Source organism: Schistocerca serialis, chromosome 2 (genome assembly GCF_023864345.2).
Source record: "Schistocerca serialis cubense isolate TAMUIC-IGC-003099 chromosome 2, iqSchSeri2.2, whole genome shotgun sequence".
Taxonomy (NCBI): Eukaryota; Metazoa; Arthropoda; class Insecta; order Orthoptera; family Acrididae; genus Schistocerca; species Schistocerca serialis.
Genome location: NC_064639.1, coordinates 167302165 through 167325067, shown reverse-complemented (window position 1 = coordinate 167325067; position 22903 = coordinate 167302165). Strand labels below are relative to the sequence as shown.

Below are 22903 nucleotides of genomic sequence, written 5' to 3'. Positions count from 1 at the left end.
TCTTACCTCCATGGTAGTATTCATCTCACGCTAGCTGAGGAGAGCCCTACGTCATAGTGACATAACGCTACGTCATCGTGACGTAAATAAACCTAAATCGACTTCATGAGTACCTGTATCTATCTTTGCAGTTAGAGGTTGCACGGTAACGTGAAAGCTAAATGTGATATGTTCAGCCCAGCTGAATTACTTATGAAGCTGGAATCCCAACAGTTTCGGATGTTATTGTGTGTTTCTTGAACATAGTGAATGTCTGAACGAAGGAACCATAACGAAAGAAAAAAAGAAACGCTTGCAGTCTTTTTTTAAATCCGTGAATCGTCCAGAAATCATGTGGAAAAAACGTGAAATAATTAATTATTAAGCTGTAATCCAAAGAATTTTGGATGTTATTGATTATTTCATGAGTATAACGAAAGTAAAAAAAAGCTTGTAGTCATTTTTTGAAAAATCCCATGAATTGTGCATGATTGTGTCGACAGAAACGTGAAATAATTAATTATTAAGCTCTAATCCCAAGAATGTAGGATGTTATTGTATGTTACATGAATATAGCGAATATCTGAACGAAGGAGCCATAACCACAACGAAAATTAAAAAAAGCGAGTAGTCATTAAAAAAGCCGATTAATTCTGCATAAATCATGTCGACAGACAAGTGAAATAGGGAGAAATTAAAGTGTTTCGTATTTTTATATAAACCAATGGATTGTACATAACTCTTCCGGGCAGAAACGTTAAACCGAGAAATTAATGTGGTTCCAAAGATAATTCGGAATGTTTCTGGAGTTTTAATTTTGCATTCATTCTTTATACGCTGTATACTGTGAAAAAACAATGATATTTCGTCTATAATTGTTACTCACATTTTAATATGTAAGCAGTATCAACTATAAAAAAAGTAAGTCTCCTAGTAGTTGCCATATGATGTTGGAACACTGGCTGTCACAATGGGTGAACTACTTGACAAAATAGCCACAAAAGCCCACAGTTTTAGCAGCACTAAGCGATGTTTCATATGCGATGGTGGAATACTGTGTTTGTTTATTCTCTCAATAGACATGGTATTAATTTTGGGGATGTTTGGCATGATTACTATAGCTATTTCCATATTGCCTAAGAGTCATACAAAAAGTAGATGAAAATGGCAACAGCACGCACTGCTTTCAGTTGCTTAAAATACTGGTAAATGTAACTTGGATGTCATTGTTTTTTCACAGTATACAACATATGAAGAAAAATAATGGCATGTGTTATAACAGATCAGTACATTATATTCATCAGCAATAACTTATTTCTGAAGAGCAAAAGTGTCTGTGCTGATCTACAGCATGAAGGCAAAATTAAAATTCCAGCAATATTCCGAATTATATTTGGAACCACATTAATTTCTAAGTTTAACGTATCTGCCCAGAAGAATTATTCACGATTTATTGGCTTTTATAAAAATACGAAACACTTTAATTTCTCTCTATTTCACGTTTCTATCCGCATGATTTATGCACAATTAATCGGATTTTTTTTTAATGACTAGACGCTATTTTTGACTTTTGTTATTGTTTTGGTTCCTTCGTTTAGACATTCATTACATCAAGAAACACACAATAACATCGAAAACTGTTGAGATTACAGCTTAACAAGTAATTAAACTGGGATGAGCATACCACACAACTGCTGTCATTTCGTTTGTATATGTGTATTTACATTTAGCTTCCACGTTACCGTACAACCTCTGTGGTGTGGGTACAACTGCAAAGATCGATATACGTATGCATGAAGTCGGATTTAGGTTTATTTATGCCACGATGACGTAGCGGGCACGTCACTATGATGCAGAACTCTTCTCACCTAGCGTGAGATGAATGCTACCCAGTACCCAATGTATTTTAGGTCAGGGAAATCAGCACTCGTGTTTTCATGACCAACTAAAAATGGAAAATCATGTTACAGATAACAGGATTTCTTAGCTATTGATTTTTCATTTAGAGCTGTGTTGGGTGTAATTAATTATTCTCTCTGTTTACACACACATTCTGTGTCTGAGTGCGTCACATCTTTGCGTTGAAGTGACAGTTGTTGCTTAGGCTTACAATGTGTGAATAATGTAAACAAGCTATGGCAGATCTGAAAAGGGATCTCGACGAGTATCTCTTAAGAAATGACAAATCACAGACAAAGTTTAGTATCCCTGCTGTTTTTCCAGCCACGTCAGTTGGTAGGTGGTTTAAGAGATCGGGCGAAAATGACGAAGCACCAGATGGATGGTTTGCAGAAGCACAGAAAGATTGCTGTCCACGTATGGTTAGTATAGTATAATTTTCCCTATAATTCGTAATGAACACCTGAAAGAAGCGGCATTTCGTTTTAAAGCCTCCTAACTGCGTGTGCAGCGTGACCAATTTATCACTATAGGAATTGATCATAAACATTGACGCTTGCTATGAAAAACTAGTGTACCTTCATAAATGAGCTACAATGTTCATGAAACTTGGGGTACATATTACGTATTCTGATTCAGTTTCGTATCTGCTTTCAGGGCCGGATTCAGAGAATCACAGGATTTTGTTTTTGCCTCGGAATGGGTTGCCTCTGTTTCATCCTTGCTGCTATGTATACACCTGTTCTGCTCTTGAAAGCAAGAAAATTCGCACTCCTGTACACATTAGGCAGCTTATTTGTAATTAGCAGGTATTGTATGACCTTATTTAGCTTGTATTTAGTTAGAATTTCATTAAAGTGTGTAACATAATTGTAGTAAATAAGTGGGAGGTAGCCAATACAGCTCTCAGACCAAAATCATTATACAGTGAAGGAACAGTATTAGTCTGCAATCATTATTTGTCACTATCATATGTACGATGTTGTATGAATTCTGTGGATATGATTATAAAAGAATCACGGAGATTAGATTTTGTTATTGTTCTGATGGTGTTACTTATGTTTAGTAAGCTACATTGACTAGATGTTTTACACACCTGAATACAATGTGTGTAAATGAAACTGGCCATGAGTAAACCTTTTAGTTCAATAACGCTTATCTCGGACATTACATTCCTTGAATGGTGGAAGTATCCCTTCTGTGCTGGGATTGAGTTGTACAAACTGTGTTTGCCTTGATGCTGTGTGTCTGGTTCTGTGTAAACATTATCAATTAGTTTCATGTTTGTGCTAAATAATACTATTAACAGATACGTAGGCTACATTTGAGTTGAATTTCTCATTGTTTTTCCCTCCTATGGTAGCCCCTTTGTTTCTTGTTGCTGTTTAAAGGAATTTGTTACAATAGTTCGCACAAAGATTTGGTATGAAGTAAGGGGTGTAGCAAACAATATCACTATATTATGGGAAGTTTGGTGTCAAATGTGAAGTAGATTGTGTCTGTTATATTTTTCTCGGGAATTAATAACCACTTCAGCTCTATTTAGTCCTTTATTATTGAATCACTACCAGTTTCATGGCACTAATATCCACATCTTCAAGTGAACATATGACACCTGAAGATGTGGCTTTTAGTGCCATGAAATTGGTAGTGATCCAATAATAAAGGACTAAATATAGCTGAAGCGGATACCAACACCTAAGACGATTATTACCATAGCAGTGGTTGCGCTACCTACAAGTCTGCCTTTTACATTTTTGTTTTTGCCAGTGTGTTTCAGATATCTTCGTGATTTTATTAAAAATTTGTTTCATTCTTTTGTGGTATAACAGTTGAGTTTTTTGTTGGTTGGTAGACTGGTCACTTGGTTGCCACATGTGTTGTTGTATATAATGATGTGTAAAGTTTATTTAGAGTTATTGTCATTATGGGGCCCGTTATTAGTAATATAGTAGAGTCAGAAAAAGAATGTCCCTGACAGCTGGCAGTGCTCTTGCCAGGTTTAAACTGTGAAGCACAAATGACTGTAGGCAAAAACAGTAGGCCTAATCGTCTATAGAGCTGCTACAACACTGAAATGATGCGATAAAGATATACACAAAATCTTTTTACAAGATAGGTTCAGGTAGAAGCGTGGAGCAGACATAGAAAGTCCTTTGGAACTGTCAGGTATCTTCTTTTGCTGACTCGACTACAGCGTCATTCATTGTCTGATTCCCTTCCTCTGGAGCAGATTCAGAGAGAGGGGTAAATATTTACTTCCACAGTTTCAATAAACCATTTTGCTGATGTGTTATACAGTGACAAAAAGAATTGGCTGGTGTTTTAGAAGCACCATGTGAAATGTCTTTGCACTGTAATCACAGAATTACACTTTGCAAACTTGAGAACACAAAATTATTTCTGTTGTGGAGTAGTCATTTTAAACATATGACAGTTACCAAGCAAGACAGAAGACAACTGACATCTAGCAGCTATTAATGTAAACTAGACTATATATTTGTTTCTCCAGTAACCAAGTCGAGGCACAGCAATCAAGAGTTTAGACAAAATAATACTTTGTAATATGTGTATTCTTTTTGAAACACCCTGTAGAGTTGCAAGTTATTAATATATATTAAAAACAGAAAACACCAGTTGGTGATATTTTGTTATTCACAGCATTTGATATATGATCAGTGAAAGCATATACAGCATTTTCTGTTGTAAAGCCTTTCTGAAAATCAAATTATGATTTTGTTAGTACTTCATTTTTATAAATGTGTAAATCTACTCTTGAATACATTACCTCTTCAAGAATTTGGACAAAGCAGTAAGAAGTGCGGTTGGGTGGTAGCTGTTGGCATCAGCCGTATCCCCATTTTTAGGCAATGGTTTAACAATATCATATTTCAATCTCTCAGAAAAACTGCTCTGTTTCAGTGAGCTATTACACATGTGACTGAGAATCCTACTTATCTGTTGGGAACAAACCTTTAGTACTTTGTTGAAGATGCCATCAATTCTATGAAAGCTTTTACATTCCATTGAGTTTATTATTTTCCTATCTTTAGAAGGAGAGACAGGCAGAATTTTCATTTTATCAAACTACATTGGTATTGTCTCTTCCACATACAGCTTTGCCTTTTGCTATGAACATGTGGATCCTCTTTTCAACATCTAAAAAATGATTATATTAAAAATATTTTCAACCTTTGACTTCTTGTTAATTAACTTTTCCTACAGTTTGATGGTAATAAAGTCTTCTTGTGCTCTTGGTTGCGGTTTTTCTTTTCTGCGATATTTCAAATTGTTTCAATTTTTTATCAGAGCTGCTAATCTCAGATATAATACACACCCTTCTAGACTTTTATTAATAACTTTCCTTAATATCTTACAGTATTTTTTATAATATTTGACTGTTTATGGGTCATTATTCTTTTTTGCTATTAGATACATTTCCCTCTTACAGTTATAAGATATTTTTATCCCTTCAGTAAACTTATATGCTCTGTCAGAATTATATTTCACTATTTTCGTAGAGAAACTGTTTTGAAAAATACTCACAAATGTGTCATGAAACAAGTTAGATTTTAAATTAGTGTCAGGTTCCTGGCACAACTCATCCCAATCTAACTGCTGCGAACTTTCCCTAAAATTTGAAATTGTTCAATGGTTAATTGAACACACCATTTTGGATGACTGTTTTGCATTACTGTCTGGAGCAATATCATATGCTGTAATTATGTGTGCATCATTATCAGAAAGACTATTCTTGACAGGATAAATGTTTATTGGATTAAATTTAATCTTGGCCTAGGAAAATATTATCCATCAGTGTGCTGCTTCCCTTTACTATCCAAATAAGAAAATCAGTAGCTGATGTCAAATTGAAAGAACTGAGTAGTACTTCAGTATCATTATTGCTGTCAAACCCTTTCAGAAAATGTACATTGAAATCCCCACATGTAATAATTTCCTTCCCTCTGTCTGACGGGTAGGAATCAAAATTTTTCAAGAATAGTTGAAAATTTTCCATTAGAAGCCTCTGCAAAGTTACAATTATAAAATTGCCATTATTTGGTTAAAGCTCAGGGGCACATTCTTTTATATGTTGCTCTACACAAAATTTTTAGTTTCTAAGTTTTTCACACTATGTTAACCCTTAAAATATATGGCAACTCTTTTCCGTATTGTCTACTTATGTACGCTGAAAGCTTATATCCACTTACATTTAGCTTTTCCATATCTGTGACTACGCGATTTTTTAACAGACAAAGCACTTCTATTGCATTATCTGTTTCTAAATCTTACAGACAAACAAGAAATTCATCTACCTTGCTTCTTAATCTCCTGATAGCCTTTCCTTTCCTACTGAGATGCAACCCACGCCTAGTGAAATCCAACCTACTAAAAGCATCAACAGGAATCAAACCCATGTCTGACCCAGCAGCTGCCCGAAGCAGCCGAACCAACTCCATATTGACCCTCCTTACAGAGCTGTTCTGCTTGGGCTGATCATACTGCATGGAAGCAAGCACCAACCCAACATATGTATGGTTCATTGCAGAAGCTGTTTCTATATTTATTCCCTCGTGAAGTTTGTTGTAAATAATCAACTACAGTTCAAAATGAGCAGTTATGCAGTTATGTACATAATCACAATGACAGAAGGAAAAATACATTCATTACTCCACATTAACATTGACTTTCACACAAAAACAGGTGCACAGTGCTGCAACAAAAATTTTTGATCACGTACCCAGTTATATAAAAGGGTCAGTCCATAGGAAGTGGCCCAGTGATGGTTGCTTAACCATTTTCAAATATTTTAATTTGTTTATATGTGATTGCCCTGTATTTGAGAAGTTCAAAACAGTTTTTTAAAATAATTTATCTTGCACCTTTACTGGTTTGTGGCCATTTTTATTTGTAGGCGCGTGACGCTTTTTCAGTCTGGAGAGATTAGCGAAAAGTTGAATATGGGTCAATCCAAACAAAGTGGTCCAATAAAAAATAAGTTGGTTGCTTGACCACTTTTAAATATTTTAATTTTTTTTATATGTGATTACCCTATAATTGAGAAGTTCAGAACAGTTAAAAAAAACAAAAAAAAAAAAACAAAAAAGTTACCTTTCACCTTTACCGAATGGCGTCCATTTTTGTTTGTAAGCACACAACGATGTTTCAGTTTAGAGACGTTAGCAAAAATATGAATATCTCTGCACTGGGTAAGTTACAACCTTGCAATTGACATGATTGTTTTTCTAAAAAGTGTCCTCTACAACATTGTCTATTACACAAAATACCCCAAATTCAAAAATAACCAGTCGAAATGACCTCCAATGTTTGGTATCCAAATTTTCAAAAATCCACTTTTTAGGCCCAAAAACAACAAACAACGAGTAATTTATGAGAATCTTTTTTCCTATAGTTAGATATCATACACTACTAGCCCCATATAGAGCAAGAACACTTATAAATGTTTCCTTAATTTTTTATGAATTTTTTAAACTTGAAAATTATAATTTTTTGTGAAGTTTCGGCTTAGTTTGATATCTGACTGTGAACAAAGATATGAATTTATGAAAATGGGGAAATAATTCAGATTACTGTACAACTGATCTTATAGCTGTTGCCTATTTAAATGGTTTATTGTTTCATTGTAATAACATTTAATTGTGAATCTATTTAGTTAACACTATCACCCAATATTCATTTACTTTATTTATTTTTAATAATGCAACCCCCCAGTTGCTGTGGTAAGTTCAAGCACTGAAAGTTTCCTTAAAACATTTTTCATTGGTATCCAAACTTTCTCACTAGTAGATTTATTGAATAATGTTCTTGGGCCAGCAGGGTGGTAAAAATGCACAAAAACATCATTGTTTTCCAAACTTATTCTTTCAACCTCTGCAAGCCACCACTGTACATCATACACACGTGCCATTATGTCGTTCAGCGTTAAAGACAGAGATGTAATTTTACTGACACAATGATCCTCATAAATATCGGTTTCTGATGTTACATAGCATTGAACTAAGTTTTCTGCAATACCAAGGAATTTGTGGAAATGCCTTGTTCCTTTTATTGCTGTACAGTTTTCAAATCTGGTTGAAGTGTTGTTTTCATATGCAGAACTACTTCTTCTTTCTTGATAAGAAAACAGGTAATGCCTTTAATATTATCCTTGCAAAAAACATACATGTCCTATATCCTTGTAAAAAGAGATCTGTGAATGAATAAAGCAGCTACTACTACTACTACTACTACTACTACTACTACTACATGTCCCGTACTGTGAGAGTTTGGTCTGTGATTGGTCTTTGTAGGCTGGCTTTAGTTACTTCAAGTTTTGTTGTACCTCCTACTCCATCACATGCATTTTTACCATGGCAAGATGCAAAAAAGTGCCATTCAGCCTCCAACCCAAACTCTACTTTGTGGTTGCACATATCTGAAAAATCCTTTTTGTTCTTATACTGACTATCACTTCCATCTGTAAAGTATATCAGCTTCTCAACCTTGGAAAAATTTTCTTTTATGTAATTTATTACATACTTTTGAAACACATGTATAGCCAAACTGTTGTGCTCCAAGTAGTTGCTTAGAATGCAAATTGAAGAACTGCAAACTTCATCTTTCTCATTTTTAAAGTGGAGAATAAATAGATACACTGTTGCCTGGTCATTGACCCAGTGGTACCCTTGTATTGCATCCTGAATCACAAATGTAAAATTTTCTGCAAATCAGCTAGCACTATGCATTCAGTTTCATAAAGTCGTGCTTTTTCGTCCTTCAAATACTTACTTTGGATTTTAGAAACGTAGTGGGGCGTTTTGAGTTTTTTAAAGTTATCAATTAAAGATTTCAAGTACTCTTCCTGAGATTTAACCACTGTTATCATTTCTGCCACTGTATGAAGGTAATACTATCTGGCATTTCCTCATCATATTTGTGAAACAATTCAATAATGGTTTCCTTACTAGGGCATTTATTACACAAACTCATCACGCAGTCATAACAGTTAGTGTCACAGGCCATTATATCTAGCAACTCTTTGTAGTTAAGATAACTGAGTTTTGAACCCGCAGTCATCAGTTTGACATTTTGATTATATAAACAAACACACGGGGTGGTGAGATTTGATCTGTGGGGAGACTTGTTCCTCCCATTACTTTGGCCATTTTGGGGAATTAATTTTTTTTTTTTTTTTTTTTTTTTTTTTTTTTTTTTTTTTTTTTGTTGGTATCAGTGTTTCTTGCCATCCACTTTCCATTGTTGTAATTTGCATCTGTGAGTTTAACTGTTGTTGCTGTCCAGTAAGAGGGAAAGAAAGATTTTTCACTGAATTAACTTTTATTTTGGTAAGTGAATCCAATTATTTTTACATATTAATTCTGTAGGAAATAATGCTGGTAACTGTTTCCCATAAAAGTCCATACTTTAAGGCATAAAGTATAACTGAAAATGAATGCTATTTGTAGGTTAGGGAGCATTCAGAAGCAATTTTGCTTACTTGTGTCTTATGGGGAGACTTGATCCTCAAGAACTTCGTGAGACTTGATCCACATATCAAGTGTCCCTGTTCAAATGTTTCCCAAAGATTTAATTGTTTCCTGGTATCACATTATTGTAAAACATACAACACCCAACAAATGTTATTATATAGGCATTTTATTGTAATATAATGCATTGAATTATACAATATGGATGAAAATGAAACTTAGGTCTAATAAACTAAAACAAAAAGTATCTTAATTTTGCTTTATATTGCAGAACTATGGGTCTTACATATAAGAGGAAAGAGGGAGTCAAAGCTAGGAAAAAAATTGACTCTAGAAGTATGGAACTTGCAGTAATGGCGCGCTTTGGGGGAAAAAGTTTTCGAGGAGCATCAAAAGAATTTCAAGTCCCACTAATGACCTTAAAATGTTATGTTGGGAAGCAGTTAAGTCAAGATACTGAAATGTTTTATTCTTCTACATACAACAAGTCTCAGGTGTTTTCAGCTGAGGAGGAAAATTCTTTATCTGAATACTTGAAAACGGCAAGCAAATTACACCATGGCCTGAGTGCAAAAGGTGTGCGTGCATTTGCATATCAGTTTTCTTCTGAAAATAAAAAAAAAAATTCCTGAAAATTGGAAGAAATAGGGCAGAGCTGGAAATGACTGGTTCAGAGGTTTCATGAGAAGGCATCCTGAACACTCTCTTCGTACACCAGAAGGAACCAGTATTAGCAGAGGAAGCAGCTTTAATAAACACAATGTTAGACAGTTTTTTGATAATCTTCTTCAAATTATCGCTAGGGAAGTTCTTGGACCAGAATCTATTTGGCACACAGATGAAACAGGTCTTACTACAGTCCACAAACCAGGAAAAATAGTGGCTGTAAGAGGAGAGAAACAGGTAGGAAAAGTGACTTTTGCCGAGAGAGGTGAACTTGTGACAGCATGTTGTGCAATAAATGCTATAGGAGGCCACATCCCACCTTTCATGATCTTTCCACGTGTGAACTGGCAGGATGGGATGCTGCATGGAGCTCCTCCTGGAACCAGTGGTTCCACTCATTCCAGGGGTTGGATGACAGCTGATAATTTTGTTTTGTTTTTAGAACATTTTCATAAATATGTAAAATGCAGTGATCAACACAAAGCACTTATCATGGACAATCATAATAGGCATATTAGTTTGGAATCCTTACATTTTGCAAAAGAAAATGGAATTACTCTTTTGACAGTTCCTCCCCATACATCCCATAAAATACAGCCCCATGATAGGTCAGTGTATGGTCCACTGAAGGCATATTACAATTCTGTTGCAGGAGACTGGATGACAGCGCATCCAGGGAAAACTATCTCTATCTATGATATCTCCGAGATTTTTGGTAGAGCTTTCCCTAAAGCTTTTACACTCGGCAACGTGATTAGTGGTTTTCAGGTTTCAGGCATATGGCCATTTAACTCTGATATATTTACAGATGATGAATTTTTGTCTGCATATACAACAGACCACTTACAATCTGTGGAAGTTTGTGATTCTCCAAAAGAGTTTGTTTCAGTATCAACACCTTCATCTTCCAGAATTAGACCTAGCCCTATTGGATACAGATCCTTTGAAGATATCAGACCACACCCTAAGGCAGCAGCTCGCACTACAACTAGACGAGGAAGAAAACGAGCATGTACCGCAATCCTAACAAACACTCTGATAAAACTTGAGGAAGAACTCAGAGCAAGAAATGCACGAAGATTGAGACCTGTGGGAAGACCTAAGAGGCTGAACTTTGAAAACAAGAAACAAACAAATAAGCCGAAAGTAGAAACTCCAGAAAGTGAAGAACTGTCTCCATGTGAGTTTGATAATGACTTGGAGAATTTGAGTAACAGTGATTCTGATGAAATTTTGAATGATGAACCAGGCACTGGAAAATGGATCATTGCTACCTTCCAAACAAAGAAAACAGAAAAACATTATGTGGGAGAGATTGTCAATGTTCCTGACGAAGAGAATTTCACTATAAAATGTGCAAGAAAAATAGAGGGCCAACGGTTCAAGTGGCCAGAAACTGAAGACACATGTAACATTGAAAGGAACCAAATTGTATGAGTCATTCCATCTTCAGCATTTTCTTCAAAAAATGACAGAGTTACCTGTTTCATTTTTAACAGTGTCAAATTTGAGGGCTTTAATATTCAATAATTTGTATGTTTGTCTATAATTTCATCATGTTCAATACTTCAAACACAGGCAACCATTATTGACTTTCTCAAGAAGTATACTTGTTTTTTCCTTGTGTGAATGTGCTTTATCTCGTACATGATCTTGGATACACTAAACATGCTGATTCTAATTTTTTGACAATAATTTAAACTATTTAAAATATACATTTGATAACTTAGTGGCATTTTTTATGATCTCATAACATGTTTTGTAGGCTACAGATTGCACCTCAAGCAATGCCTCTAGAGATCATGAATGAATTTGTTTTCTAAAGTTATTATGTGAGTTTCTTTTGTTAGTAAACCTCACTTCCCCTTATTAATCTTATAGACAAAATAAAATTTGGTTTGAATAATGAATAAATTGTTTTATTTACCACAATAAAGTGGCGGATCAAGTCTCCCCGTAAAAGGGATCAAGTGTCCCACATATGGTGAGACTTGATCCATTGTGCATGGCTTTAGTTTTTAATTTTTTATGATGATGGTAAATGGCAAAGGATTGAATTAAAAATAGGGACAGAAAGAGTTAAAAACTGACTATTTATTACACATTTTAGTTCTTTTCTGATGTTTATACCTACCGCTTATGTAAAAAAGGCATCAAGTCTCACCACTCTCCACCGGTGTGTTTCCCTGAGGATCCAGCCAAAATAAACCACTTAGGGTGAAGGTCACAAAATTTTGACCTTCCAATTTTGCATTAAGGATGATAATTTTTGAAGCTACATAAAGTTCATTTAAATTTGACAGTACTAGTCGTTTCTGCTTTGTTACTTTAACTCCATTTATAACAACTCTTTTGCTACCTTTGCAACCTGGACACATTCTACTGTTTTCATCATCTTCAAAAAAACCTGCTGGATCTTTCTGATTGTTTCTTCACTTATACCTACTCCTTTCTTCTTTACTAAAACTGGAAGAATGCCTTGCTCTTTCATTAATTTTTGGGTTAGTTTATCCAAACAATGAGAATGTTGAATTCATGAACTATTTTTGCTATTGACCGTGAGTCAGGAAGCAAACTTAAGATTTTAACTTTTTTATTATTATAATGATAAAATTTTCAGCAAATCTGTCAGTCACATTCAGAATTTTTCAATGATTTGGTCTCAAAACAACTATGCATGAAACCCCAAATCTGACTGCACACAAGACCATAACTGGTTATACGGAAAAGAAATTAGGTATTAGGTTACCATCAAAGTGAGGGCTGTTCAATAAGTAATGGAACACTTTTTTTTCTATGGCCAATTTCAGCTGAAAAAAAATGGAATTTGTTGTGGGACATGTGAAATATTCCTGCTTCATCCCCATAGTGCATGAAGCTCCAATAGGTACTGTATATAGCCTTCAAAACGGTGTCTTTAACGGAGGTGCAGTCCAAGCAGGGTGCTGTCATTGAGTTTCTTTTGATGGAAAAGTAGAATATTGCAGGTACTTATAGGTGCTTGGAGAAGTCTACGGAGACCTGACACTGAACTAAAGCATGGTGAGTTGTTGGGTGAGGTGTGTGTCACCATAGCAACAAAGTTGCACAAACCTGCCCTGTCTCCCACATGCTGGCCAGCCTCATATATTTGTAACTCCTGTAATGTTGGAACATGCAGACACGCTTATTCAAGTAGATCAGTGGATCACAATTGAACACCTGGCTGCACAACTGGACGTCTCTGTTGGTACTGCTGACACACTCGTCCACAATTTGGGGTACACAAAGGTGTATGCCCACTGTTTTCCTCGCTGCCTGACAGAAAATCATAAAGAGCCGAATTGCGTGCATGGTGCAGGCTGACTGTGACAGTTTTTGTCGAACATTGTCATAGGTGATGAAATATGAGTTCATCACTTCGAACCGGTAACAAAGCAAAATCCATGAAGTGGTATCACACCACCTCTCCAATGAAGAAAAAGTTCAAAACCACACCCTCAGCCAGTAAAGTCATGATGACAGTCTTTTGTGACTCAGAAGGGGTTATTCTGTATGATGTTCTCCCTCATAGTGTAACAATCATTTCTGAAATGTTTTGTGCTACCTTCACTTAAGAAATGAATCCAGCATGTTTGTCACCACAAAAATATAAATGAACTTCTCCTTCTCCATGACAGCACAAGGTCTCACGCAAGTTTGCGCATCCATGAGGAACTTGCAAAACTTCATTGGATTGTTCCTCCTCATCCACCCTACAGCCTGGATCTCACACCTTCCGACTTCCATCTGTTTGGCCCAATGAAGGATGCACTCCACAGGAAGCAGTATGTGTATGGTGGGGAGGTAATTGATGCAACAAGATGTTGGCCCTGACATTGACTTGTACAATGTTGCCATGTGAACATACATACCCTCCCAGCAGAATGGTATAAGCAGTCACATTGAACAGAGATTATGTTGAAATATAGGGTTTTGTAGCCAAAAGAGTGGGCAATAATATGGTATGTTAGAATCCTGAATAAAAACAACCTACCTTCAGAAAAAAGTATTTCTTTATTTTCTGAACATCGTCCGTATTTGTGCCAACCATCAGGAAACCAATACATTTTAAAATTGCTGACTAGAATAAAATACAGGACAATAGAAAATCAAATTACAGAGGTAGGGACTGAAAAATGGTTTTGCTTCTAAAAAAAAGTAATGGGTCTGTACAAAGAGTTCTGAGTTCGCGCTTAGCAATAAAAGGGAGAAAAATGAAACCAAATATAGCATTTGCGGCTCCAGAGAATGCATAAGCAGTGGGATGTGAAATACACTGTTCAAAACCATCTCAAGAATGGAGACAGCCAAAAACCAAACACATAATCTGGAGTGTCTACATATACCACATGAGGATAACAAATGTGGGAAACCAAGGAAGACAGTTTAATTTTTTTCACTTTTGTGTAACCCATATACCCAAGAGCAAGACTGTATGGACAGTAAGCGAAGATCTCCGAAAACTGTTGGATGGAACTGATAGCCTAGTTAGACAAAATAAAGCAAGGAGGGAAGTGGTAATGAGCAGTATTAAAGAAGATGGCCACATGCTTGCCACCAGAATTGAAGATGACACAGACAGAATAGGAAGAAAATTACTGTAAAAAGCAGTGTGAACCAAGAAGGCTTGAGAGATCAGAAATGGATAGTGACAGTATCAGGTATGGGCATAAACTTATACCTGTAGTTGACCACCAGACTCACCTACAGATGTAAAAAAAAAACTTTTAAGTAAAACACACGTTCACTAGGACACAAGTTCCCCAATTATACTGTTATCATTAGAGGAGACTAATCATCCAACAATAATTATTAAATGCTTTCTCTGAAAGCTATATAGAACAGATAAGCTGGGAAACCCACTTATGATGAAAGTATATTGGATGTAATGACAACAAATAGACCTGACCTCTTTTAGGATATCCACATTGCAACCGATATCAGTGAAGCAACAACAATTACCAAAGTACGAAGGGCAACTAAAACAAGTAGAAGGATTTATATGATCAGCAAACCAGATAAAGAGGTAGTAGTGCCATATCTCAGTTAGGAACTCGAAACACTTAGCTATGGAGAACAACATATATAACTGTGGCTCAATTTTAAAACCATGCATGTGATAGATATGAGCCTAGTAGAAGGATCCTCTGTGGTTTAGTAGAAGGATCCTCTGTGGTATACAGTCACTATAAAGAAGTGTCTAAAGAAACTGAGATGGCTGCGTGATAGTTGCAAAAAAAGCATCACTATAGCTAATGAGGTAATGAAACATTTGTGGCTGTCGAAAGGGCAACACATGAAACCTTCAGTCACTACTGTAGCAGAAAATTATTGAAAGTTCTCTCACAAAATCCAAAAAAACTTGCATCATATGTAAACACTGTTAGTAGCACCTAAGTTGGTGTCCAGTCAATCATGGATTAGACAGGAACTCAAATTTACGATAGAAAATAAGCAAAAATATTTTATTTACAAAACACATATTTCTGTGCTTGCTGTGGAGGATGGCTATGCTAACAAACTCATTAAAAGCAGAAATGCTTAGTTCTGTTTCCAAAAGTTCCTTCATACACTAAAATCCAGGAGTTTTACCCCCCCCCCCCCCCCCCCCCCCAGTTCAGCACTCACCCCACTGCAGAGATGAGTGATATAGATATTAGTGCCAGTGGTGTTGAGAAACAACTGAAATTGCTAAAAATCAAACAAAGGTCCATGGCCCAGTGGAATCCCTACCAGCTTCTATACTAACTTTGCAGCTGAGTTATCGCCTTTCTTAAAAATAATCTACTCCTGTAAATCCCTTGAATAAAAAACCATACACAGTGGTTGGAAGAAAACACAGGTCACACCTGTCTTCAAAAAGAGTAGCGGAAGTGATTGACAAAACTGCTGCCCAAAATCCTTGACATTTATTTGTTGTCAACTTAGAACACAGTCTAAGCTCAAATATAACGAGGTATCGTGAACAGAATGATGCCAGCCTGTGTGGATTCTGAACCATCAGTTGTGTTAGATCCAACGTGTACTTTCCACATATGACATCTTGAAAGCCGTGGCTCAAGACAGTCAGGTAGATCATATCAGATATTAAGTGAAATTTGTGACTGGGTTGAAGATGTCTTGGTAAGAGGGACACAACTTCTGAGCTTGGATGGAGAGTTATTAAAAACAACTGTATAAGTAACTTCAGAGGTGCCCACGAGGAAATGTTTTTGGCACCTTGTTGTGTATTAATGACCTTGCAGAAACTATTAAAAGTAACCTTAGACTTTTTGCTGATAATACAGTGATCTCGGCTGAAGTAATGTCCGAAAAATCTGCACAAATATTCAGTTGTATCTTGACAAGATTTCATAGTGGTGCAAAGATTGCCTGGCAACATATGTTAAATGTTCAGAAGTGTAAAATTCTGGTCTTCATAAAATAACAAAACATAGGATCCGATGATCAAAAGATCGATGACTCATAACTGGAAACTGTCAACTCATACAAATAACTGGGTGTAACAATTTGTAGGGATGTGAAATGGAATGATCACAGATTCAGTGACAGTAAAGTAGGCAACAGACTTTCGTTCATTGATAGACTACTAAATGCAGTCAGTCTACAAAGGAGATGGCTTACAAAAGATTCAAGTGTCGTATTCTAGAATATTACTCAATTATGTGGGAGTCAAAGCAAATAGGACTAACAGTAGTATTGAATGTATACAGAGGAAGGCAGCACGAATATTCACGGGTTTGTTGACCCATGGGAGAGCGTCATGGAGATGCTGAAGAAACTGAACTGGCAGACTAGCCCAAAAAAGCCTACTTACAAAGTTTCAAGAATCACCTATGTGAGAGATTGCAAAGACAAGATTAGACTAATTATAGTGCTCTCAGAAGTGTTTTAGCAATCTTTCTTCCTGCACACCTTATGAGAATGGAATGGGAAGAAGCTCTAATAACTGGTACAAGGATAAGTACCCTTCTGCCATGCGTTTCACAGTAGTTTGTGGAGTATGGCTGCACATGTAGTTCAGTCTCGCAGTTGCGTTCTTGCTTCCCAAGCATGTGGTCCCAGGTTTGATTCCCAGCGGGGTCAGGGATTTTCACCTGCCTCAAGATGACTGGGAGTTGGTGTTGTCCTCATCATTCCTGAAAGTGGCGAGATTGGACACAGCAAAGGTTGGGAATTTGTACAGGCACTGATAACCGCGCAGTTGAGTGCCCCGCAAACCAGATGTAGTTGAAAGCTTTCTCATTTAAAAGAAGTTTACTGAAATTAAATATGATGTGCAGTTCAGGTAGTTTTCCAATGTGAGGACATACTAGAATGAGTTCTGTGGAAAACTAATTCCCGTCATAAGGTTGATTAGTATTTTCTTTCTACCACCTGATACTTACAGCCATGGAAGAGACAGAATGTTGAGGAATAAAACCGGTTGAGGGACTTGTGAAAGTAAATATGAAAGACAACTTGCTGGCTTATAGGGTGTCCACAATAACTGTAATTCATGTGTTTTGCAACACTAATAATGAATCATTTTATGAAGGGTAAAGAAACTCCCTGAATGATGAATTTTTTTGCGTTGGATGAAGAAAGTCCCAGAATGTTTAGTAGTAGTAGTAGTAGTAGTAGTAGTAGTAGTTGTTGTCGTCTTCAGTCCTGAGACTGGTTTGATTCAGCTCTCCGTGCTACTCTATCCTGTGCAAGCTTCTTCATCTCCCAGTACTTATTGCAACCTACATCCTTCTGGATCTGCTTAGTGTATTCATCTCTTGGTCTCCCTCTACGATTTTTACCCTCCACACTGCCCTCCAATGCAAAATTTGTGATCCCTTGATGCCTCAGAACATGTCCTACCAACCAGTCCCTTTTTCTTGTCAAGTTGTGCCACAAACTCCTCTTCTCCCCAATTCTATTCAGTACCTCCTCATTAGTTATGTGATCTACCCATCTAATCTTCAGCATTCTTCTGTAGCACCACATTTCGAAAGCTTCTATTCTCTTCTTGTCTAAACTATTTATCGTCCATATTTCACTTCCATACATGGCTACACTCCATACAAATACTTTCAGAAAACGATTTCCTGACACTTAAATCTATGTTCGATGTTAACAAATTTCTCTTCATCAGAAACGCTTTCCTTGCCATTGCCAATCTACATTTTATATCCTCTCTACTTTGACCATCATCAGTTATTTTGCTCACCAAATAGCAAAACTCCTTTACTACTTTAAGAGTCTCATTTCCTAATCTAATTCCCTCAGCATCACCCGACTTAATTCGACTACATTCCATTATCCTCGTTTTGCTTTTGTTGATGTTCATCTTATATCCTCCTTTCAATACACTGTCCATTACGTTCAACTGCTCTTCCAAGTCCTTTGCTGTCTCTGACAGAATTACAATTTCATCGGCGAACCTCAACGTTTTTATTTCTTCTCCATGGACTTTAATACCTACTCCGAACTTTTCTTTTGTTTCCTTTACTGCTTGCTCAATATACAGATTGAATAACATCGGGGACAGGCTACAACCCTGTCTCACTCCCTTCCCAACCGCTGCTTCCCTTTCATGTCCCTCGACTCTTATAACGGCCATCTGGTTTCTGTCCAAATTGAAAATAGCCTTTCGCTCCCTGTATTTTACCCCTGCCACCTTTAGAATTTCAAAGAGAGTATTCCAGTCAACATTGTCAAAAGCTTTCTCTAAGACTACAAATTCTAGAAATGTAGCTTTGCCTTTCCTCAATCTATTTTCTAAGATAAGTCGTAGGGTCAGTATTGCCTCACGTGTTCCAACATTTCTGCAGAATCCAAACTGAACTTCGCAGAGGTCGGCTTCTACCAGTTTTTCCATTCGTCTGTAAGGAATTCGTGTTAGTATTTTGCAGCTGTGACTTATTGAACTGATAGTTCAGTAATTTTCACATCTGTCAACACCTGCTTTCTTTGGGATTGGAATTATATTCTTCTTGAAGTCTGAGGGTATTTCACCTGTCTCATACATCTTGCTCACCAGATGGTAGAGTTTTGTCAGGACTGGCTCTCCCAAGGCCGTCAGTAGTTCCAATGGAATGTTGTTTACTCCCGGGGCCTTGTTTCGACTCAGGTCTTTCAGTGCTCTGTCAAACTCTTCACGCAGAATCATATCTCCCATTTCATCTTCATCTACATCCGTTTCCATAATATTGTCCTCAAGTACATTGCCCTTGTATAGACCCTCTATATACTCCTTCCACCTTTCTGCTTTCCCTTCTTTGCTTAGAACTGGGTTTCCATCTGAGCTCTTGATATTCATACAAGTGGTTCTCTTTTCTCCAAAGGTCTTTTTAATTTTCCTGTAGGCAGTATCTATCTTACCCCTAGTGAGATAAGCCTCTACATCCTTACATTTGTCCCCTAGCCATCCCTGCTTAGTCATTTTGCACTTCCTGTCGATCTCATTTTTGAGATGTTTGTATTCCCTTTTGTCTGCTTCATTTACTGCGTTTTTATATTTTCTCCTTTCATCAATTAAAGTCAATATTTCTTCTGTTACCCAAGGATTTCCACTAGCCCTCGTCTTTTTACCAACTTGATCCTCTGCTGCCTTCACTACTTCATCCCTCAAAGCTACCCATTCTTCTTCTACTGTACTTCTTTCCCCCATTCCTGTCAATTGTTCCCTTATGCTCTCCCTGAAACTCTTTACAACCTCTGGTTCTTTCAGTTTATCCAGGTCTCATCTCCTTAAATTCCCACCTTTTTGCAGTTTCTTCAGTTTTAATCTACAATTCGTAACCAATAGATTGTGGTCAGAGTCCACATCTGCCCCTGGAAATGTCTTACAATTTAAAACCTGGTTCCTAAATCTCTGTCTTACCATTATATAATCTATCTGATACCTTCTTGTATATCCAGGATTCTTCCATGTATACTACCTTCTTTTATGATTCTTGAACCAAGTGTTACCTATGATTAAGTTATGCTCTGTGCAAAATTCTACCAGACAGCTTCCTCTTTCATTTCTCTCCCCCAATCCATATTCACCCACTATGTTTCCTTCTCTCCCTTTTCCTACTCTCGAATTCCAGTCACCCATGACTATTAAATTTTCGTCTCCCTGCACTACCTGAATAATTTCTTTTATCTCATCATACATTTCATCAATTTCTTCATCTGCAGAGCTAGTTGGCATATAAACTTGTACTACTGTAGTAGGCATGGGCTTCATGTCTATCTTGGCCACAATAATGCGTTCACTATGCTGTTGGTAGTAGCATACCCACACTCCTATGTTTTTATTCATTATTAAACCTACTCCTGCATTACCCCTATTTGATTTTGTATTTGTAACCCAGTATTCACCTGACCAAAAGTCTCGTTCTTCCTGCCAGCCGAACTTCACTAATTCCCACTATATCTAACCTCAACCTATCCATTTCCCTTTTTAAATTTTCTAACCTACCTGCTCGATTAAGGGATCTGACATTCCACTTTCCGATCCGTAGAACGCCAGTTTTCTTTCTCCTGATAACGGCGCCCTCTTGAGTAGTCCCCGCCTGGAGATCCGAATGGGAGACTATTTTACCTCCGGAATATTTTACCCAAGAGGGCACCATCATCATTTGACCATACAGTAAAGCTGCATGCCCTCGGGAAAAATTACGGCTGTAGTTTCCCCTTGCTTTCAGCCGTTCGCAGTACCAGCACAGCAAGGCCGTTTTGGTTAGTGTTACAAGGCCAGATCAGTCAATAATCCAGACTGTTGCCCCTGCAACTACTGAAAAGGCTGCTGCCCCTCTTCAGGAACCACACGTTTTTCTGGCCTCTCAACAGATACCCCTCCATTGTGGTTGCACCTACGGTATGGCCATCTGTATCGCTGAGACACGCAAGCCTCCCCACCAACGGCAAGGTCCATGGTTCATGATTCAGAATGTTATAGCATTAAATAATGCTGGTAGCAAAGAAAAGGCATACATAGAATGAATTTATATACGTTTTTTGGCTGCAACCTGTGTTACATAAACCAGTTTCCATCATACAGTCACAAGAACTCTTATCTTCTGGAATGGCATCAGGTTTTTAAATTTCCAATACAAATTGTATTTCTATATTTCAAAAGTAATTTTTTTAAATGTGTTGTTATTAAGTTGAATTATAACAAGTTTTTGGTACAGTATACCTGTACAGTTCTATTTATTGCAGCAGCAGCAGCAGCAGCAGTAGTAGTAATAGTAGTAGTGGCAGTACATTTTCATCATACTAATTATAGACTTCTTTACATTTCAGCTTTTCATTTCTCTGGGGTCCTCTACATCACCTGCGGCATTTGTGTTCAAGGGAACGATTACCTTTTACCTCTGTCTACTTTGGTACTTTATTTGCAACACTATATTTTGCACTGCATGTTCAGAGCACACCATTCACTGTGCTTTGTGCTGCGTGTCAGATTGTTGCACTTCTATGGTTCCTCTTCAGTTACATACCTGGTGGTCAGTCTGGTATCATGTTTTTTACGAGGCTTTGCTCTTCTACTGTCTCAAGCACTGTCTCCAAAACACTGCCAGTGTGATGAATGTCTTTTGAATGAAGTGGAGAACATGTTAAAGTTCTTGTGAATGTAAATCATTTATACTTAACTGACAGTGCCTATTACCAAAGCAAAGGAATGTATTTATTTAAATGATACTAACAACATATAATTTTTTAAGTAAAATCATGATGTGATCTATTTTTTTAAGAATGAGTGGTGAATGTACATATATTGTAAGAAGTGAAATCACTGATAAATAAATATATATTTCTTAGAAGTTACTGAATATTTATTTTCTTTTAATTGCAAGTTAATTTGGAATAATTGGTTTTTTCCATGAAAGATTTCAATATAGTGTGTAAGGAATGTGTGAGAGAGAATATTTTGTTGAGAATTGATGAGCATTGTACAGCACACAAATTTCATTAACAGCAACTCCAAAAAAAGTTGTCATTCATAATAAGTAATGTTATTTCTTTGGGAGTTAAAAATAAAATAAGAAGCAGTAGTTTTCTGGAAAGGGCATTATTACAATTTGGGGTGTATCATGGCAAGAAACCGAAGAAAATTTTATTTCATTGAGAGTTATCTTGTGATTCTCATTTCATAGTACTCCATACAAAGTACACTTAGGTGTCTTTTTTTCATCTTGCTATTTTTTCATTTTTAAAAAAACTTCTTTTATGATGGTTTAATTTCAAAAGATGCAACTGCAACAAGTTCTGCACATGTTCTTGGTGTTATATCGCCCTTTTCTATCCATAAGTCACTTGCAAAAAGCTGATGCAATACTATCTGTGTAGAGGTTGGTGAGTATAAGATAGTAAGTATGTTGAACAGTCACTTATTACACATGGAGGAAAATGAGTGCAGCAACTGGAGAGGGAAGGAGAGTCAAGTCCAAGCTTGTAAAAGCATGTCCAGATGTCTTGATACTGCCAGGGGTAGAGTGTGATATTATTGCAGTGTCACTCAACTCCAAATAAGTTTAGACCTAATTTTCCGCCTTTTTGACTGATCTTTTACTTTAATGAATCTGACATATTATCCAAAATATGGTAAAATCATCCATCTTTGGTTGTTTAATGCCCTAATGTTTTCATAATGTACCAATAAATGCTGCTAGTTTCATGCGAAACTTGGTGATTGCTGTTTTACTGTAGCTCCCTTGTGTGCAATGCACTGTAGTCTAGTTTTGTATGTAGCAGCAAGTAGAATGCTCCATTGTACTTGTAATTGGGTGTTGCCGCATGCCAGCAGACCCACAGTGGGGAAACAGTTGCAAACATCGCTGCTAGTACGCATGCTGAAGTGTCACTGCTCACACCTGGCTGGCATGGAT

General features: G+C 36.8%; 1 protein-coding gene across 1 annotated transcript; it reads left to right on the top strand.

The window, feature by feature from the left end:
- Positions 1-1851: 1851 nt before the first annotated feature.
- LOC126456877 (uncharacterized) lies at positions 1852-21849 on the top strand. Its single transcript, XM_050092698.1, has 3 exons — positions 1852-2300; positions 2536-2687; positions 21318-21849. The coding sequence occupies exons 1-3, from the start codon at positions 2115-2117 to the stop codon at positions 21598-21600; spliced, it is 621 nt and encodes a 206-aa protein (XP_049948655.1). The 5' UTR covers positions 1852-2114; the 3' UTR covers positions 21601-21849.
- Positions 21850-22903: the final 1054 nt, after the last annotated feature.

Coding starts and splice junctions, on each gene's coding strand:
- LOC126456877 (XM_050092698.1), top strand. CDS start 2,115: ATGGCAGATCTGAAAAGGGATCTCGACGAGTATCTCTTAAGAAATGAC. Junction 2,301..2,535: donor AAGATTGCTGTCCACGTATG/GTTAGTATAGTA, acceptor ATCTGCTTTCAG/GGCCGGATTCAGAGAATCAC. Junction 2,688..21,317: donor AGCTTATTTGTAATTAGCAG/GTATTGTATGAC, acceptor TTTACATTTCAG/CTTTTCATTTCTCTGGGGTC.